This window comes from Mauremys reevesii, linkage group 15 (genome assembly GCF_016161935.1).
Source record: "Mauremys reevesii isolate NIE-2019 linkage group 15, ASM1616193v1, whole genome shotgun sequence".
Lineage (NCBI taxonomy): Eukaryota > Metazoa > Chordata > Testudines > Geoemydidae > Mauremys > Mauremys reevesii.
The window spans coordinates 16,369,640-16,389,458 of record NC_052637.1 but is presented as its reverse complement, the minus strand read 5'-3'; the positions used below and the strand labels follow the sequence as shown (position 1 = coordinate 16,389,458).

General features: G+C 55.3%; 2 protein-coding genes across 7 annotated transcripts in view; one reads left to right on the top strand and one right to left on the bottom strand.

The window, feature by feature from the left end:
* Window positions 1–214: 214 nt before the first annotated feature.
* On the bottom strand, window positions 215–15,845 carry LOC120383016 (butyrophilin subfamily 3 member A1-like). Of its 6 annotated transcripts, XM_039500615.1 has the most exons (10): window positions 15,771–15,818; window positions 14,593–14,759; window positions 11,073–11,203; window positions 10,058–10,399; window positions 8,867–9,148; window positions 5,956–6,072; window positions 2,799–2,819; window positions 2,094–2,114; window positions 1,971–1,997; window positions 215–1,618 (listed from the first exon to the last, which is right to left on the bottom strand). In XM_039500615.1, the coding sequence occupies exons 3-10, from the start codon at window positions 11,152–11,154 to the stop codon at window positions 1,107–1,109; spliced, it is 1,404 nt and encodes a 467-aa protein (XP_039356549.1). In that variant the 5' UTR covers window positions 11,155–11,203; window positions 14,593–14,759; window positions 15,771–15,818; the 3' UTR covers window positions 215–1,106. The 6 variants fall into 6 exon arrangements, with proteins under 6 accessions (XP_039356549.1, XP_039356546.1, XP_039356551.1 ...); XM_039500612.1 differs by lacking the exon at window positions 14,593–14,759 and having other exon boundaries at window positions 15,771–15,845; XM_039500617.1 differs by lacking the exon at window positions 14,593–14,759 and having other exon boundaries at window positions 15,714–15,777.
* A 1,328-nt stretch (window positions 15,846–17,173) lies between these two features.
* The window catches only part of LOC120383116 (butyrophilin subfamily 3 member A1-like), a 37,416-nt gene continuing 34,770 nt past the window's right edge, over window positions 17,174–19,819 (top strand). The window contains exon 1 of the mRNA XM_039500741.1: window positions 17,174–17,408. The gene's annotated coding sequence lies outside the window, so the exon portion shown is untranslated. The remainder of the gene's footprint in view (window positions 17,409–19,819) is intronic.

The window sequence follows — 19,819 nt, the reverse complement described above, 5'->3', positions numbered from 1 at the left end:
GCTGCCCTGTCCGCAGGCACTGCCCCTGCAACTCCCATTGGCTGTGGTTCCCAGCCAATGGGAGCTGCAGGAAACGGCACTTGGCTGCCTCTATGCGTAGGAGCTGGAGAGGAGCCATGCTGCTGCTTCCGGGAGCCACGCGGAGCGGCCCCCGACCCTGCTCCCCAGCTGGAGCGCCGGAGTGGGGCAAGCCCCATACCCTGCACCAGTGGGAGATCGAGGGCCGGATTAAAATGGCTGGTGGACTGGATCTGGCCCGCAGCCCGTAGTTTGCCCACCCCTGTCGTAGAGACTTGTTCACACTTCAGGGATTCACACATCTCAGCCAGGATTTGTAGTGACACTCAAATAGCATTGTCCAAAAGTCGGGTTTATTAGTCAGCTGGACACAGCCTAGGAAGTCCTTAGGTTAGCACAGAGAACTGAACATTAAAGTATAGACCTTTCTGGTCAGTCCAGAGCCCAGCCAAGCTGTAGTGAACCCCCCTGGTCAAGCTCCATCTGTCTCCCCCTCTGACCTCTTTGGTCAGACTCCAGGCGAGCAGCCAATTCTTATACCCGCACCTCCTGACTCTCCAGTCCTCTGTTCTCCAGCTAGCAGATGTTGCTCTTCTCCCTGTGGAGATGGAATCCATCTCCCTCTGGGTCCTTGGATGGTAGGTGCCAAGGTCCTGGTGACTAGATTTGCCATGGTATTCCCAGTTGCTCCACTGATATGGGGACTGAGGCCCAGACAGCCGGGCGACACCCACACCTATGTCTCTTAGCCTGCTCTGAGAGCAAACAGCCCTTTTCCCCCCACTGGGTAACAAAGCAGCATGTACGGGAAACTGAGGCACATATAAGTGTCATAAAAATATCACAGACGATTTCCACTTTGTCAGAGGTGGATGTTACCTTTGCGTGTGATGGAATTTGCGTTTCTTTTTTAAAGAACAGGTTTATTCCCATTCACGTAGTGTGAAAACAGCCTTCCAGCAAGGGGTCGTCACTAATAAAACATGGCCACAGCCTATACCGACACCACATGCATCCCCCCACCCATTGTGGTGGCTGGTGTGTTGCGTCGGCAGGTTTCAATGTGCAGCGATCTGGCTGGGAAAGGCTCAGGGACACAGTCTAAGGGAGGTCCCTACAGACCAGACCCAGAAGAACGGGTAGATCTTCCCTGTAAAGAGGGCAGTGAAGGTGTGGAGGGGGGCCATGGTGTCAGCATCGTAGAAGCACACAATCCCTCCTTCATAGTCCAGATACACTCTGATCTTGCCAGGGGTCTGGGGCGGGTCCAGCGGGCTCCATTCTGCAGTGACTTCCTGGTACTGGCCCCTGGAGAGCTGGATGGCCCACGTGCCTTGCTTGGGGCTGAAATTGAACCATCCCTTCCTGCTGGCAGACTCCCTGGTGACGCCCAGAGCCCAGCCCCCTGTGCCGGCCACCTCCACATCCCAGTAATGAGTCCCCGACTCGTAGCCGTCAGAGCCCAGCACGCAGGAGTAAACGTCGAATCTCCCCGGGCCATCAGGCAGTGATTGTCTCGGACCTGTGTTCCTTAGGCTCTTCCTCTCTGCAGACAGCTCCAGACTGGGGTGAGCTGTTCTCGGGTCCAGGGTCACGTCCGCTAGAGACAGACACGTGTGGGGTGGAGGGTGGGGACAGTTTCAGGGAAGGCAGTTTGCTCATTTCAAAGACTTAAATTGGTCCAGCTGGAGAATGAGACGTTTTAAAGCAAAACTCCAGCAAAAGCTGGGAGAAACATCTGCCTAGGAGCACAGTGCACGCTGCTTAAACCATGACTCTCCACGCCCCTCCCAGAGCTGGGACAGAACCCAGGAATCCTGACTCCCAGCCCCCACTTCTCCTTAACTACTAGACTCCTCTCCCCTCCCACAGCCAATCTTAGAACCCAGAAGTCCTGACTCCCAGTTGCCCACCCATATCCCACTAGACCTAACTCCCCGTTTTGGATTTACCGGCTTTGCGAAATGCTTCTTTCCAACCTGAAATGAGAAGAGAACAACAGGCCAGGGCTTAGTCCAGGGCAGTCAGCTGCCTAGCTAAGTTACATATAGTCTAGAGATCAAATTCACACTCACTCGGTCTGCCGTGGCTTTTCTCTGTGGACACAAGGAGACAGCACGTTAGCTGGGGCCTGGGTTCCAAACCCGTCCATTTCTTGCTCTGGGCCCAGCATTAAACCCACCCCGCTGGAAGAACCGATGCTCAGAAACACCCAGGGCAGCCTAGGTCTGCCCACCTCCCTTGTCCCAGCAGAAGAACCTCCTCAACCCAAACAAAACCTTCAGTTCCAGAGTCGAGCCTTTTTAAACTTATTTTTGTATATCTGAAATTCAAGGCAATTCTGAGAGGAAAAATCCGCATGGTTCACATAGGGAAGGTTGAATCCAAACATTTTGATTTTCTTCAGCATTTTAGTTGATTTCATTTTTTCCCCAACTCAAACAACTGGGGGAAATGGACATGAATTCACAACACATTTCAGTGTCATTGAATTTGCATTTTTCACTGAAAACAAAGTTTCAGTCCAAAAACGGCACCCACAATCTAGACACCACGCTGGGTGGGAAGGGCTGATGGATCCCCTAAGGGAACCACTCACTGCCTCTCTGGGCGTGACACCGCAGCCCCGGATTTGCTAAGGCATTTGCCTCCCCCAAGTCGCTTGCGCCGGCGCCACCAGAAACCTTGCCCGGTAGAGCCTGATTTAAAGGAGTCGCTACCCAGTCTGAGTTAACATGGCCCAACCCCCACGAATGGCTGAAGGTGAAGAAGAAACTTACTTAGCTCTGTGTAGATGGCACCTGTAAAACAAACGGAGAAACACATTCACCGACAGAGGGTGTTGTTAACTCTCAGGACAGCAGGGACCATCTCTTCCTGGGTGTCTGTGCAGCGCCCGACACAAGGGGGCACAGATCTCAGGTGGGGTATCTAGAGGCTACTGTGGTACGCACATAGGTGACGACTGGGGGTGCTCCGAGGCTGAAGCTCCCGCGGAAAAAAAATACACCCACAGACCACACTCCCACTCCATCCCAAGGCCCCGCCCCCACTTGGCCTCTTCCCCGGTGGCCCCACCTGTGCTGCACCTCTTCCTGCCTCCCCGCTTGCTCCTCTCTGCACTCTCCCCCCATCACTTGCCCTCAGGGCAGGAGGGGTAGAAAGGAGCAAGTGGTAGATGGGCAGGTGGGGGGGGGGCTCAGGGAGGGAGCAGGCAGGAGTGGGCAGGAGACATTCAGGGACAGAGAGGAGTGAGTGGCAGGTAAGTGGGCGGGGGGACATTCGGGGCGGGGCAGAGAGGAGTGATCGCAGGCGGGGGGCACTCAGGGTGGAGAGGAGCGAGCAGCAGGTGGATGGATGGCGGGGATACTTGGGGCAGGGGCAGAGAGGAGTGATCACGGGCAGGGGGCACTCAGGGTGGAGAGGAGCGAGCAGTGGGTGGGTGGATGGTGGGGACACTTGGGGCAGGGGCAGAGAGGAGTGATCACGGGCAGGGGGCACTCAGGGTGGAGAGGAGCGAGCAGTGGGTGGGTGGATGGTGGGGACACTTGGGGCAGGGGCAGAGAGGAGTGATCACGGGCAGGGGGCACTCAGGGTGGAGAGGAGCGAGCAGCAGGTGGATGGATGGCGGGGACACTTGGGGCAGGGGCAGAGAGGAGTGATCACAGGCAGGGGGCACTCAGGGTGGAGAGGAGCGAGCAGCGGGTGGGTGGATGGCGGGGACACTCGGGGGAGGGGGCAGAGAGGAGTGAGCGCAGGTGGGAGGCACTCGGGGACAGAGAAGAGCAAGCGGCAGGTGGGGGACACTCAGGGGAGGGGCTGAGAGGAGCCAGCGTGGGCGGGAGGCACTTGGGGGTGAAGGGGAGTGAGTGGCGGGTGGGCAGGCGGAAGCACTCAGGTAGGGGGCAGAGAGGAGCAGGAGGGAGGCACTCGGGGGCAGAGAGGAGCAAGCAGCAGGTGGGTGGCTGGAGGACACTCGAGGGAGGGAGCGGAGAGGTGCAAGAGTGGGCGGGAGGCACTTGGGGGCGAAGAGGAGCGAGTGGTGGGTGGGCAGGAGGGACACTTGGGGGAGAGGGCGGACAGGAGTGGGCGGGAGGCGCTCAGGGGAGAGGGCGGACAGGAGCAAGCGTGGGCAGGAGGCACTTGCAGGTGGAGAGGAGCAAGCGGGGTGGGTGGGCAGCGGGACACTCTGGGGAGGAGGAGGAGAGACGTGGGCGGGAGGCACCCAGGGGTGGAGAGGAGTGAGTGGTGGGTGGGTGGACGGAGGGATACTCAGGGGAGGGGGCAGAGAGGAGCGGGCGGGAGGCGCTCGGGCGAGGGGTGCGAGCTTGAGCAGGTTGGAGAGGAGCGAGCAGCGGGCAGGTGGACACTCAGGGGAGGGGGTGGAGAGGCGTGGGTGGGAGGCACTTGAAGGTTAAGAGGAGCGAATGGTGGTGGGTGGATGGGGGGGACATTCAGGAGGAGGCAGAGAGGAGCGAGTGTGGGTGGGAGGTACTCGGGGATGGAGAGGAGGGAGCACATTGTGGGCGGGTGGAAACATTTGGGGAGGGGGTGGAGTGGGCAGGAGGCATTTGGGGATGGAGAAGAGCGAGCACTGTGTGGGCGGTGGGGGGAAAGCACTCGGGGAGGGGGCAGAAAGGAGGGAGCGTGGGCAGGAGGCACTTGGGGGTGAAGGGGAGTGAGTGGCGGGTGGGCAGGCGGGTGGGGGGAAGCACTCAGGGAGGGGGCAGAGAGGAGCAGGAGGGAGGCACTCGGGGGCAGAGAGGAGCAAGCAGCGGGTGGGTGGCTGGAGGACACTCGAGGGAGGGAGCGGAGAGGTGCAAGAGTGGCGGGAGGCACTTGGGGTGAAGAGGAGCGAGTGGTGGGTGGGCAGGAGGGACACTCGGGGGAGGGGGTGGACAGGAGTGGGCGGGAGGCGCTCAGGGGAGGGAGCGAACAGGAGCAAGTGTGGGCAGGAGGCACTTGCAGGTGGAGAGGAGCAAGTGGGGTGGGTGGGCAGCAGGACACTCGGGGAGGAGGTGGAGAGGAGCGAGCGCAGGCGGGAGGCACTCGGAGGGTGGAGAGGAGCGAGCGGTGGGCGGGCGGGAAGGGGGACACTTGGGGGAAGGGGTGGAGAGGGTCAGGCAGGAGGCGCTCAGGGATGGAGAGGAGTGAGTGGTGGGTGGGTGAACAGAGGGAAACTTGAGGGAGGGGGTGGAGAGGAGCAGGTGGGAGGCACTCAGGGGTGGAGAGGAGCGAGTGTGGGCAGGAGGCACTTGTGGGTGGAGAGGAGGGAGCAGCAGGTGGGTGGACACTTGGGGAGGGGGCGGAGAGGAGTGAGCGAAGACAGACGGCGTTCGGGGCGGAGAGGAGCGAGCAGTGAGTGGACTGGCAGGGGGACACGCGATAGAGGGGGCGGAGAGGAGTGCGTGGGAGGTGCTCAGGGGAGGGGGCGGAGAGGAGCGAGCTGTGAGTGGACTGGCAGGGGGACATGCCGGGGAGGGGCAGAGAGGAACAGGCAGGGGGTCTTAGGGGATGGCGGAGAGGAGTGTGCAGGAGGTGCTCGGGGGAAGGGATGAAGAGGAACAAGCAGAAGGCGGGCGGGTGGTCTTGGGGGTGGGGACAGAGTGGGGGCAGGGCTTCAGGGCGGAGAGGGGGTGGAGCACCTACCAGCAAAAACAAAAGTCAGCACCGTGGCTACACACAAGGAAAATACTGATAACGGAAGGGCTGGGAAATGTTATAACATTTGACACCCAAGTGAAGATTAATTTCCTTTGCTCTCTTAACATGAATTACCAGCAATGGGGAAAATATGCCCAAGTAGAAAGAGGGCGGGTCAAGTCATGTGAGCATCCGAGGATCTATGCGGCCTACAGCGCCAAGGACCTGCAGATCTGTCGAAGGACGGTTCGTTTCTTTCTTTCCAGTGGCAAAAGGGCTAAACAGGAGCTTTACCTTTCTCTTTGTGAATCCTCCATAGGAAGAGGGCAGCCAAGGCGAGGAAGCAAACACAGATCGTCAGGATTACAAAGAAGGGGACCCGCCAGGAGGAAACTCTGGGGAAGAAAGTGTCTGCAGGGAAGAGAAGAACACAGCTTAACTCACATCACCCATTCTGCCCCATGCAAATGTAACACAAAATAATTAACAAACCTAGTAACAGGTTGTGGGACCCTTTTAGCTCCTTGTGCTAGATAGAATAGGCTGGAATCAGTTCTTTTGTTAATATTTATTTCCTGAGATTGCTTTTTAACATTAGAAATATCGGGCAAACTGGTTGGAAAATGGACTTTCCATTCCACCGGAAATTTTGATATATCAAAATTTGTTTGTGTTCCTGGCTGGAATGTACGGGTGAAATGTCAGAAAGAAAATTTTAAAAAATCCAGTTCTGAGCCCTCAGAATGTTTCGTTTCAATGACGTCAACCCGTTTTGGTTTTGGTAATGTCAAAATGTTACAATACAATACAAACTATTAAATAAAAATATATCTTATGGGTTTAATATTGTGACAGAGTCAGGCCAGATGGCTACAAGAGAGTGATAGACAGCAGATATATTAGCCCCAGGTTAAGTAGGTCCCCTTTCCCTGGGTGAGGTAACAGGGAAGGTTCCAGAACAATCAGGATCTTTCTGGAAACAATTAAGGCAGACAGGCTGATTAGAACACCTGAAGCCAATCAAGAAGCTGCTAGAATTAATTAAGGCAGGCTAATCAGGGCACCTGGGTTTAAAAAGGAGCTCACTTCAGTTTGTGGTGCGTGTGTGAGGAGCTGGGAACAAGATAAGGTGACCAGATAGCAAGTGTAAAAAATTGGGACGGGGATGGGGGGTAATAGGAGCCTATATAAGAAAAAGCCCCCAAAATTGGGACTGTCCCTATAAAATCGGGACATCTGGTCACCCTAGAGCAAGAGGCGCAAGGAGCGGAGAGTGAGAGGGTGTGTTGCTGGAGGACTAAGGGTACAAGCGTTATCAGACACCAGGAGGAAGGTCCTGTGGTAAGGATAAAGAAGGTGTTTGGAGGAGGCCATAGGGAAGTAGCCCAGGGAGCTGTCCATGCAGCTGTTACAGGAGGCACTATAGACAGCTGCAATCCACAGGACCCTGGGCTAGAACCTGGAGTAGAGGGCGGGTCCCGGTTCCCCCCAAAACCTCCCAACTCCTGATCCAACACAGGAAGATCTTTGAGGCTAGCAAAATCTGCCAATAAGCGCAGGACCCACCAAGATAGAGGAGGAACTTTGTCACAATATAAAATATATAAATATACTATAATCTAGTACAGTATGAATATGCCAATATAATATCAAAGTCCAAACAAACTGAATCCAAAGGATGACACTTTTGGAACAAAATGAGAAAGTCAAAATGATTCGATTTGACTAATTACAGTCAAATATCTGGTTGAAATAGATACGTTCCCAGTAGAGGTTTGCTTCCAACAAAAATGCATCTGCCTTGAACATTTTCAAACCAGCTCTAATCAGGATATTCCACTATTATTACTTATTATTCGTATGACCTCAAGTCCCTAGCCATGGACCAGGAACCTACTGTGCTAGGGGCTGGACAAACACAGAAAAGGTTTCAGAGTAGCAGCCGTGTTAGTCTGTATCCGCAAAAAGAACAGGAGTACTTGTGGCACCTTAAAGACTAACAAATTTATTTTAGCATGAGCTTTCGTGAGCTACAGCTCACCTCTTCGGATGCATCCGAAGAAGTGAGCTTTAGCTCACGAAAGCTCATGCGAAAATAAACACTGCATTTAGCCGTATGGAGTGGAAATCCATCAACTTCATGAAAAAACTCGTACAGATACAGACAGACATCCTCTTCCTTTCCAAATGCAAACAGAGCTATGCATCCGAAGAGGTGAGCTGTAGCTCACGAAAGCTCATGCTAAAATAAATTTGTTAGTCTTTAAGGTGCCACAAGTACTCCTGTTCTTTTTACAGAACCAAAAGACAGTCTCTACCCCAAACAGCTGACAATCTAAGAATAAGACAGGAGACAACAGATGGATAAGACAGATGTGGAATACAATGGAAAAATGAGACAACAGGGGTCAGCATGATAGATGAGGGTCCCAGGGCTCCAGCAGCCTAACTGAGATCAGATTCCTGTTGTGCTGGGTGCTGCACAGACACACAGTGACCGAGATCAGGGCCCCATCACCCCGGGAGCTGCACAGACACACAGTGACCGAGATCAGGGCCCCATCGCCCTGGGAGCTGCACAGACACACAGTGACCAAGATCAGGGCCCCATCGCCCTGGGAGCTGCACAGACACACAGTGACCGAGATCAGGGCCCAATTGCCCTGGGAGCTGCACAGACACACAGTGACCGAGATCAGGGCCCCATCGCCCTGGGAGCTGCACAGACACACAGTGACCGAGATCAGGGCCCCATCGCCCTGGGAGCTGCACAGACACACAGTGACCGAGATCAGGGCCCCATTGCCCTGGGAGCTGCACAGACACACAGTGACCGAGATCAGGGTCCCGTCGTGCCGAACACTGCACAGACACACAGTGACCAAGATCAGGGCCCCATCGCCCTGGGAGCTGCACAGACACACAGTGACCAAGATCAGGGCCCTGTCGTGCCGAACGGTGCACAGACACACAGTGACCGAGATCAGGGTCCCATCGTGCCGAACGGTGCACAGACACACAGTGATTGAGGTCAGGGCCCTGTCACGCCTGGCGCTGCATAGACACACAGGGATTGAGATCAAGGCCTGCTGCGCCAGGCGCTGTACTGACACACAGTAAGAGATTGCCCCGCCATAAGGTTCTCACTATCTATAAATGCCATTCTCCACCAGCTCTGTGTTTCCTTGTTCCATCAGCAGCTCACCGGAGATGAAAATGGCCGACACTTTCTCTGGGCCGGGCGAGCCAGGGCTGAGGGTGCAGGTCAGTGCTGGATCCGAGCTCTCGGTCATCACCATGGTGCTGGAGACGTTGAATAAGCCGTCGTCACTTTGCAGTTTCTGTTCGGACTCTGGACTCAGGATTTTTTTATGGCTGTTTCTCCAGAGCACATTGGGCTCCGGGTACCACCCTGCAGAGAGACATGTGACCGAGACCCCCTTGTCCTCGTACAAACCGACGTCGAGGAGGGGATCCGAACCAGAGCCTGGGGGAAACAAATCAACAGGAATTCTCCCTTGATTTCATGCACTCCTCGTTGCTGCTGCTCACACCAGGGCCTGGTTCCCCTCTCGCCCACCCCCGTGTAAGTCAGTTTACCCAAGAGAAGACTTACAGTCACAGAAATGTTGGGCTGGTTGGTATCATCATGTCCAGCCCCCTGTGCTGAGGCAGGATCGAGCAAACCTAGACCATCCCTCACAGGTCTTTGTCCAACCGGTTCTTACAACTCTCCAGTGACAGGGTTTCCACAACCTCCCTTGGAGCCTGGTCCAGAGCTTAATTCCCTAGAGTTACAAAGTTTTCCCTAATATCTCACTTCAATCGCCCTTGCTGCAGATTAAGCCCGTTACTTCTTGTCCTACCTTCAGTGACCCCCCAGCTTGTCCATGGTTTTGTGGCACCCTGAACCGGACACAGGCCTCCAGCTGATGCCTCACCAGCACCACAGAGAACAGGACTTTTGCCTCCCGCGGCTTACAACACTTCTCTTGCTGGGTTCTACCCAGGGAAGAGTCTCTGAGGGTAGAAGGCTCCTCAGACACAGGGAGAGGGAGAGCCGACGGCTGGGCACTGGAGCTCAGATATCCACACTGGAAATAGGGGGCACATATCTGCCATTGCAGGGCATCCTCTATGGAAGGAGGCTCTGTCGGGCTGCTGGGGAGCCCACATCCCTCGGGGTCCTTACGTGCAGCCTGGGCGTCTCTGCCCCACAGGCTCTGCTCTGGCTCACCAGGAGAGCTGGGCTGGATGGAGGAGTCACTGGGGGAGGTTTTCTGGCCTGTGACTGCAGAAGGCTGCATGGGGAGGTCCCCCCCGCGACCCCCCACCCACCCCCACCCCAGAGCTGCACAGGCTGAATCCAGCCTCTCCCCACCCCAGGATCACTCACTTGTCAGGCGGAGCTCCAACGCGGCATCGCTGAAGTAGGTTTCGGACTGGAAGTCACAGAGGTAGCGCCCTTCATCCCGCAGGGTGAGGTTCCAGATCCGCAGGGCCAGGCTGCCACTCTGGATCCCGTCCCGCAGGAGCTCTGTCCTGCCCCGGTACCTCTCACCCTGCACCTCTCTCCCGTCTGGCAAGTACACGTGGACGTCCTGGCCTAGCTGGGGCCGGCTCCATTTCACCTGCATGGCCTGGGCACTGAGCGCGGGGGAGAGGTGGCAGGGCAGCAGCACAGTGCCCCCCAACGGGGCAGAGAGGGGGCCGGCGGGAACTAGCACCTGGAAACTCACTGGGGAAAGGGGCAGAGAGACAAGCCTGGGGTCAGAGGGGAGTGGTGGGAAGCGGCTTCACCTCTCACACAACCCAGCTCCCAGCCCCATCACCCAGTGGATCCTGGAGAGAGGGGCTCAGGGAGAGCTGTGGGAGAGGGAGGGGTAGAGTGGGGGGAAGGAGGCAGGGAGGGAGGAATGGTGTTTATGTGGAGGCCAGGATGGAGGGGTGTGTGTATGGGAAAGGAAGGAGGATGGATGGATGGATGACGGAGGGGTATGTATGGGGATGGTTATGGGGGGATGGGTGGAAGGATAGAGGGGTCAATATGGGGATGGATGGAGGACTGTGTATGGATGTGGGGGGATGGATAGAGGGGTGTATATGGGGATGAATGGAGGGCTGTGTATGGATGTGGGGGGATGGATAGAGGGGTGTATATGGGGATGGATGGAGGGCTGTGTATGGGGATGGATGTGGGGGGATGGATGGGAGGGGATAGATGTGGAGGGATGGACAGTGACCCCATTTGTCACATGTTACTCTGCGTGTGAGCGAGCACTAGATCCTGCACTCTCACCCCCGAGCCCAGTGCATTACCAGGGCAGTCACCCCAGACTGTCCCCACCATACGTGAGAGCCGGCTGGGGCCCCGTGACCACCCAGCACCGTTAAGGACAGAGTCTCCTTACCAGCCGCTGCAGCCTGAACGTGCAGGAGGAGGACAGCGGAGAGCAGGGCAGCGCCGGAGTGTGGGCGACGGGCTCCCAGCATCTGGCAGGGCGGCTCTTCCTGGCCTCAGGGCTGGACAGGAGCTGATGAACTACGGGGAAACCAAGGAGACAAGGGATGAGAAGGGGACTAGCTGCTCACCCAACAACTCCCTTCTTGTGTCAGTGGGAACCAGGAGGGTGGTTCCTCCCACGAGGGAAAGCTGCTGCACGGGGATCCTACACAAGCATTGGGCGTGTCCCCCTTTGGGCTCTGCTCCATGGAATAGGATAATAGTCTGCTATTGCCACCACCTGGAGGAGCTACTCCTTCAGCTCCAGCAATTGAGGCTCCTGCTTGAGCGCTGAAGGCCTGGGGGTCAAACCCCGCAGTCCACTTACATGCCGGCTGGGGGATGCTGGACAGCTTGCTGGGCAGGCAGCACGTCTGGGACTCTAGGCTGCACGTTTCAAAGGAGCGGAAGGGAATCAGGGGCCTGAGCGGAAGAGGGGGTGGGAAGTTTTGGGGGGATGGGCGCCTTTTCCATTGAAAAGAGCCGTTTAATCATAACTGAAATATTTTGCAGGAACATGTCCACTTTTCACAACATTTTACCGGGGAAAAGTCAACGGGACTCAGTTCAGTTCAATAAGGGGAAAATATTGCCTTGGAAATGTGTCCTTCCAATTAATTTCACTGTGACTTTTATCCCATTAAAGTCTGAAATAAAATATATATTATTTAATATTCCATATCATGCACAGTATTTAATAATGTATATCATATACCGATTAATGACTACAATATATATTATAAAATAATAATTATATAGCCTTGGGAGAATTCTTTTTTTTTTTTAAATAATTTCAATGGATGAAATCAAAGTTCGTTTTAAGCATTTTTTCCCCAGTTTTTATCGATTTAACTTTCCACAGTTGCGCCAGATCACGGGTTTAAACATTTTCCCACATTTTTATTTATTTGAATTTTCACAGCGGTGGGAAATTATTGGGGACAGGGTCAGATAACTATTTAACGACAGTAGGCGCTGAGATACCACAAGTGAACACTTTATAACTGGTAAATCACAAACTGTTCACATCGCATGGCAAAACATACAAAGTAGCACGTTTAAATAACTCTAAGAAGTTCCCAGGCAGCGGTATTCTTATTTGCCTATCTGCAAATTTCCAGTATCATCGAGGGAAATATTTTTTTTATCCGTTTGGTAAAATCGATGTTTACTGACATTTACAGATACAAATCGAATTCTTCTGAGCCTACTTAGCATTTAATATAATAATAAATGTAATATACACTCTATATTAGTTAATATAATATAATATAGACCATAGTATACATATCATAATAAACTTAACAATATTATATAATAGTTTAATATACAATAGGACTTGCTAAACAAAATGAACTGAAACAATAAGGTTAAAATGAACCAGTTTACCTCCCCAAATGCAGGCATTTGTATAGAAAAGAAATGATGAGTGAAACAAAGATCGAGATTTCGCAGAATTTTCATTTCATGGGAATTTTTGGGGTGGGGGAGAAACAGGGGGTGTCACGCCAATTTAGATCAGAAACATTATTCAGCCTGTCAGAATTCCCCACGGAAGGGAAATTCTGGTTCCCACCCGGCCCCACCGCGTGGCCCGTTGGCAAAGTCAACATGCCCAGATTTCAGGAAGGGCCTCAGCAAGGCCTGACGCTAGACGACCCTTTGTGCTGGAGTGGCTGCAGGGTTTTGAAGGCGCATGGGGCACAGGGGCCATGGATGGAACAAATCTGCTGTGCAGGCCTGTGTTTGGGGCCATGATTCTCAAACCTTGCATGGGCAGAGCATGCTATCAATGCAGGCTGAGGATCTGTGGGATGGACAGACAGACAAAGGGGTGAATATAGGTTGCACAGACAGGCAGAGGGTGTTTGGGATGCACAGACAGACAGAAGGGAGAGCATGGGATGCAAAGACTGATAGAGGGATATGGGATGCACAGAAAGACAGAGGGGTGTTGGGGATGCACAGACAGACAGAGGGTGTATTGCATACACAGACAGAGAGAGAGTGTGTATGGGATGCACAGACATACAGAGAAGTGTATGGGATGCACAGAAAGACAGGAGTGTATGGGATGCACAGACAAAAAAACAGAGGGGTACATGGGATGCACAGACAAAACTGTGGATGTGATATACAGACGGACAGAGTGGTGGTTGTGCTGCACAGACAGACAGAGGGCGTGTATGGGATGCACAGACAGACACAGATGGTGCGTATGGCATACACAGAAAGACAGAGGGGTGTTCAGGATACATTAATAAACAGAAGGGGTATGGGATGCACAGACAGACACAGGGCATGTTTGGAATGTAAAGACAAACGGACGGTGTATAGGACGCACAGACAGTCAGAAGGAGTATGGGATGCACAGCCAGCCAGAGGGTGTTTAGTATACACAGACATAGGGGTGTATGGGATGCTCAGACAAACAGAGCGGTGTTAGGGATGCACAGAAAGAAAAAGCTGTGCATGGGATGTACAGACAGACAGAAGGTGTCTGGGATGAACAGATGGACAGAGGGGTATATGGCATGCACAGATGAACAGAGGGGTGTATATGATGCACAGTCAGAGGGATGTTTGGGATGCACAGACAGAGAGGGGTGTTTGGGATGCACAGACAGAGGGGTGTTTGGGATGCAGAGAGAGAGAGAGGTGTATGGGATGCATAGACAGGCAGAGGGTGAATGGGATGTACAGATGGATAGAGGGCTGGATGCGATATACAGACAGACAGACAGAGGATGTTTGGTATGCACAGACAGAGGGCTGTACTTGATGCACAGACAGACAGAGGAGTGTATGGGATGAACAGAGGGACAGAGGGGAGTATGGGATGCACAGACAAACAGAGGGATGTATGGGATGCACAGAGAGCGGTTTATGGGATGTACAGACAGAGGGACGCTGGGATGTACAGAAAGAAAGCGGTGCATGGGATGAACAGACAGACAGAGAGGAGTATGGGATGCACAGACAGACAGAGGGGTGTTTGGGATGCTGGGACATACAGAAGGGTTTGGGATGCATGGACAGATGGAGGTGTGTTTTGGATGCACAGACAGACAGAGGAGTGTATGGGATGCTGGGACATACAGAAGGGTTTGGGATGCATGGACAGACGGAGGTGTGTTTTGGATGCACAGACAGACAGAGGAGTGTATGGGATGAAAAGATGGACAGAGGGATGTATGGGATGAACACACGGACAGAGGGGTGTATGGGATGCACAGACAGAGTTTATGGGATGCGCAGATGGACTGAGGACATGGGATGACAGACACAGGTAGTGGGTGTATGTGATACACAGACAGAGGGGTGGACGGGATGCGCAAACAGAGAGAGGGGTGGATGGGATGCACAGACTGAGGGTCTATTGTGTGCACAGACAGTATCAGGAGTGATCCCTGAGCCCCTCTTGGTACCTGCAGTCCCTGGCAGCGCGTTGGAGCTGATCCCCTAGTGCGTGGGAGGGTGCGCCCAGTCCCTCACTGCCTCTCGTGGCCAGGCCTAGCTCTGGGGCGATTCTTGTCTCCAGCCACTCTGAGGGCCCAGACCCCCAGTTCAGCCAGTTGTCCTCCGTCCCTGCAAGCTGGGTGGAGCATTTCCTGTCATATGCACTTGCTGAGTCTGTCCTGAAAGCGGGTTCCAGCCGCAGCAAACGCCCCCAGGGGTGGAACCTAACTGGGCGTGGCAGTCCTGCCCTCCACTCTCGCTCCCCCCAGATTAACCCACTGGAGTCCCTGGGGCTGGCTCTCCTCTCGCTCACCCGGTGTAAATCAGGAGTAACCCCACTGGAGTCCCTGGGGCTGACTCTCCTCTCGCTCACCCGGTGTAAATCAGGAGTAACCCACTGGAGTCCCTGGGGCTGACTCTCCTCTCGCTCACCCAGTGTAAATCAGGAGTAACCCACTGGAGTCCCTGGGGCTGGTTCTCCTCTCGCTCACCTGGTGTAAATCAGGAGTAACCCCAGTGGAGTCCCTGAGGCTGGCTCTCCTCTCGCTCACCTGGTGTAAATCAGGAGTAACCCCACTGGAGTCCCTGGGGCTGGTTCTCCTCTCGCTCACCCGGTGTAAATCAGGAGTAACCCCAGTGGAGTCCCTGAGGCTGGCTCTCCTCTCGCTCACCCGGTGTAAATCAGGAGTAACCCCACTGGAGTCCCTGGGGCTGGTTCTCCTCTCGCTCACCCGGTGTAAATCAGGAGTAACCCCAGTGGAGTCCCTGAGGCTGGCTCTCCTCTCGCTCACCCGGTGTAAATCAGGAGTAACCCCACTGGAGTCCCTGGGGCTGGCTCTCCTCTCGCTCACCCGGTGTAAATCAGGAGTAACCCACTGGAGTCCCTGGGGCTGGTTCTCCTCTCGCTCACCCGGTGTAAATCACGAGTAACCCCACTGGAGTCCCTGGGGCTGGTTCTCCTCTCGCTCACCCGGTGTAAATCAGGAGTAACCCCAGTGGAGTCCCTGGGGCTGGTTCTCCTCTCGCTCACCCGGTGTAAATCAGGAGTAACCTCACTGGAGTCCCTGGGGCTGGTTCTCCTCTCGCTCACCCGGTGTAAATCAGGAGTAACCCACTGGAGTCCCTGGGCTGGTTCCCCCTCACTCACCTCGCATAGATCACGTGTAACCCCACTGCATTCCCCGGGGCGGGTTCCTCTCTGGTTACAAATGTAACTTTCGCTTTCGCTTTCCGTATCCTCTGCTGCCCCCGTGTGGCTATTTCCCAGAATTGTGAGTCTCTGCCACAGGCTGCCTGGGTCACCTTGGGCAAGGTCCCTGAATGCTCTGTGCAGACAGTGCTCGCGCCTGCCCACAGGGGGTGTGGTGGGTGAACACACCCTTTGGTGGGAGGTGTTCAGATACTACAGTGAAAGAAGCAAATAAGCACTGGAGCTCCATCCATGACTAAAACCCAGGAACCGTGACACCTCCTCTGCCCTTATGGGACCCCACCGCCCCTCCCAGAGTCAGGAATAGAACCCAGGAGCCCTGACTCCCAGTCGTGTGCCCCCATGTGGAGAGGAACAAGCAGCCCTCAAGTGAAGTGCTGCATTTTGCACAGCTAGGTTTACTAAAGCCATGACAAATATCAGCGCATGTATTAAAGAAATCCATAAAGTCCCAACCCAGATTGGGGCCCGTCATATTGGGCGTTGCCCAGACACACAGTGACCAACATCAGGGCCCCGTCGCGCCAGGCGCTGCACAGACACACGGTGACCGTGCTCAGGGCCCCGTCACTCCGGGCGCTGCACAGACACACGGTGACTGAGATCAGGGCCCCATCGTGCCGGGCACAGCAGAGACTCAGTGAGAGGCAATCTCTCCCCCAAACCTCAACAGAGAACAGTTTTCTCTCCATTTGCAGATGAAGAATAGAGGGAAAGAGCAATGAAGTGTTAGATTTTTAAAGTTATTTAGGTGCCTAATTTTGCAGAGAAGCACCCTGGGGACTGTGCAAGGCACCTACTGGCCTAACTCCTCTTTAGTGCAATTTAGGCCCATGGGCACGTTTGACTTTCCCCAGCTGGGGATCTAGCCGCATTGACTCCAGTGGAGTGACACTGGGGGTTACGCTGCCGCTGTGGTGTAGCAGAGCCTTCTCCATGGCCAAGGCTGTTGCTCCGCCCTGGGCAGCCCTGGCTGTGGTCTGTGGTCTGGCTGAGCCAGGCCCCTCTGGGGCGTGTGGGGGTCTCTGCCCTCCCCTGCAGGCCTCATCTGGGCGCTGAGCTCCCCATGTGTTGACCTCTGCCAGCCTGGCCCCAGTTCCAGGAGGGGCGGGGGAGGGGGGATGAGATCCCTCCTGGCTGTTTGGGGGACTTTGGGAGGTGTGTGCACAGCCGTGGGGTCAGCGAAACAGGCCGTAGCCGCCTGCTCTGGGCTAGTCCCCCGTGGGGTGACTCGGGACCAGTCACCCTCCCGCACTCCCCATTCATTTTCAAGTGCTGATAAGCCCCAAGCCGGGAGCTCGGCCTGCCCCGTGCAGCTGACAGGAAATGATTGGGTGGAGGGGAAGTTTCTCACTGAGCTGTTGCACCCTGGCTGTGCAGAGCTGCTCCTGAGGAGCCTTTTCCTGCAGCTGGGCAGGCCGGGACAGCAGAGATCTGAGAACAGGACAGGGCAGCTGCAGAGAGGACTCGCTCCCCAGTGCTTCCGTCCTGGCCGGGATGCGGTGGTGAGGGGCTGGGCCTGCCCCCATCCCTGCCACTCAGGGAACAGCTTCACTACAGGATCCAGGGCTCCAGGTACACAAGGGATTCCTGGATCAGTGCAGATCCTGCCTGTCTGTCTGTCTGTGCAACCCGTCCATGCTTGGCTGTTTCTCTGTCGTGAGGCTGAAATTGGCTCCTTTCCCCTAGTTTCTCATGCCGAGAATTGTTGCTGTTTTTCATTCTGCACTGGCAGATCAGACTTTCCGAGCTTTCCCCACCACTGTGCGGCTGAACGCAAGGACAGTTTGTGTCAGTTGCTCAGCATGTATTGAACCCTACAAGTGAGCAGCTGGGTTTGCCTGGCTGGACACGACACACTGTGTTCTGGGGACCTCCAGGTGATGTATCCCCATGGCCGTCAGGCTGTCCAGAAGCAGCTGGCACGTGCCACTCACTGATCCAAAGCTTTTTTTCCTGCACAATGTGCTGCCACAGGTCATGCCCCTCTCCCCCCCCAGCCACTTCCAGTCTATTTAGGTGCTTGAATAAGTAACTGGGAATAAGGAAACTCATTTCAGCCTCATCTGTCTGTCTGTCCATCCCCAACCATCCCCACCTGCCTGTCTCTTTGTTCCCATCCATCTATGTATCCATCTTTATATACACCATATCTAATCTATCTATCTATCCATCCCCCTTTCATTCTCTAGCCACCATCAGTCATCTAGTCACCTAGGGCATGTTTATTTCCACATGTGTGTGCATTTGGGGTAGGAGTGACTGCAGCTCCCATGTGTCCCCCCTGTCTGTGTGCAGACCAGGGCACTCAGACAGGGGCCAGTGTGTTTGTCAATATCTGTGCCAGTCCTTCCTCACTAGCCCAAGGCTTAGGCAGATCCCCAGAGCAGACCAGACCTTGCTTCATCCAGCCCTGTGGCTGGCCTTGCCTGCAATGTAAGGGCCCCGCAGTGCTGGGTGAGCTGCCCCCAGGAGAGGTGTACTGTGATGACACCCCCACCCACCCACTGCAATTTCCTGGTGCCAGCTGTTTGGGCAGCACTCATGGGTGACTGAGGCCATGGTGGGAATGGGATAGGAAAGAAAGGATTAACCCCCAGCGGATGCCTCCACCAGGAGTCGTCCCATCTGAGTCTGGTTGGTGCCATGTGCAGGGTTGGTGCAAGGATGTTTCATGCCCTAGGCGAAACTTCCACCTTGCGCCCTCCCCCCACGCTGCGCCACCGCCCTGAGGCATCCACCCCCCCGCGGCAGCTCCCCCCTCCGCCCTGAGGTGCCCCCCCGTGGCAGCTCCCCACCCCCCACCCTCCGCCCGGAGGCACCCCCCCAGCTCACCCCTGCTCCGCCTCCTCCCCGAGCACGCCATCGATGCTTCACTTCTCCCGCCTCCCAGGCTTGCGGTGCCAATCAGCTTAGGCGCTGCAAGCCTGGGAGGCGGGAGAAGTGAAGCAGCCACAGCGTGCTTGGGGAGGAAGTGGGGCAGGGGTGAGCTGGGGCGGGGAGTTCCCCTTCGTGCCACCCCCCCCGCACTTGCTGCAGGTGGCCTCCCCGCGCTCCCCTGCCCCAGCTCCCTCCACCTAAATGCCGGCGGCGACTGGGGCGGCCGAAGATCCAGCTGCCGCAGTTGCTGCCGAAGAAAATGGCGCCCCCCCAAATCCTAGCGCCCTAGGCGACCGCCTAGGTCACCTAAATGGTTGCATCGGCCCTGGCCATGTGCCTCAACCCCACACCCACTGGCTGTGTCTGTGCCCTGCAAGTCTGCTGGCCACGCCCACCAATGCACACTCGCACTGCCTATGCTAGGGTTAAAGCCCGGGGCCTAAAATCCAGCCATGCTCAGCAGATTTGTGGTGTCCTAGGCAACTTGGAAATGCTGGCACTGACCCAATCCAAGGGAGCGATGAGAGGCGGGGAGTGTCAAAGGTGACAGGGAGAGTTAGGAACACAGGACGCCTGATGCCCTGCAGCTCCTTTGAAACACCCGGTCCTGAGTCCCACCACTCCTGCTGCCCATCCAGCAACACCCATCACCGCTTCAGCTGACTGGGGGTTTGAACCCCAGGCCTTCAGAGCAGAAGCCCCTTGCACCGGAGCTGAAGGTGTAGCTCCACCAGGTGGTGGCAATAGCAGGCTATTATCCCATTCCGTGGAGCAGCCCCCAGAGAAACACATGCCCCACATTAGTGTGGGATCCCAGCATTCAAGAAATGTGAGAAGAACACATCTTGGGCCAGTAACGTCATACAATACGTCTTGGCCCTACGAGAGAAGCTTGACACCCTGGGCTCATTTGCCAAGGAGAACCGTCTACACACCCAGAGCACCCAGGACGCAGCCTATAATTAAGGATATGATTTTGTCACGGAGATCATGGGATTCTGTGACTTTAATGGACCTTCGTGACTTCTTTAGCTTCAGCCCCCTGCCTGGCCCTACTGCAGGAGTAGTAGTGGGGCTGGAGCAGTGGCCAGCAGTCAGCCACCAGG

Coding starts and splice junctions, on each gene's coding strand:
- LOC120383016 (XM_039500612.1), bottom strand. CDS start 11,154: ATGCTGGGAGCCCGTCGCCCACACTCCGGCGCTGCCCTGCTCTCCGCT. Junction 9,149..10,057: donor GTTGGAGCTCCGCCTGACAA/GTGAGTGATCCT, acceptor TGTTTCCCCCAG/GCTCTGGTTCGGATCCCCTC. Junction 2,820..5,955: donor GAGGATTCACAAAGAGAAAG/GTAAAGCTCCTG, acceptor TTTGTTTTACAG/GTGCCATCTACACAGAGCTA.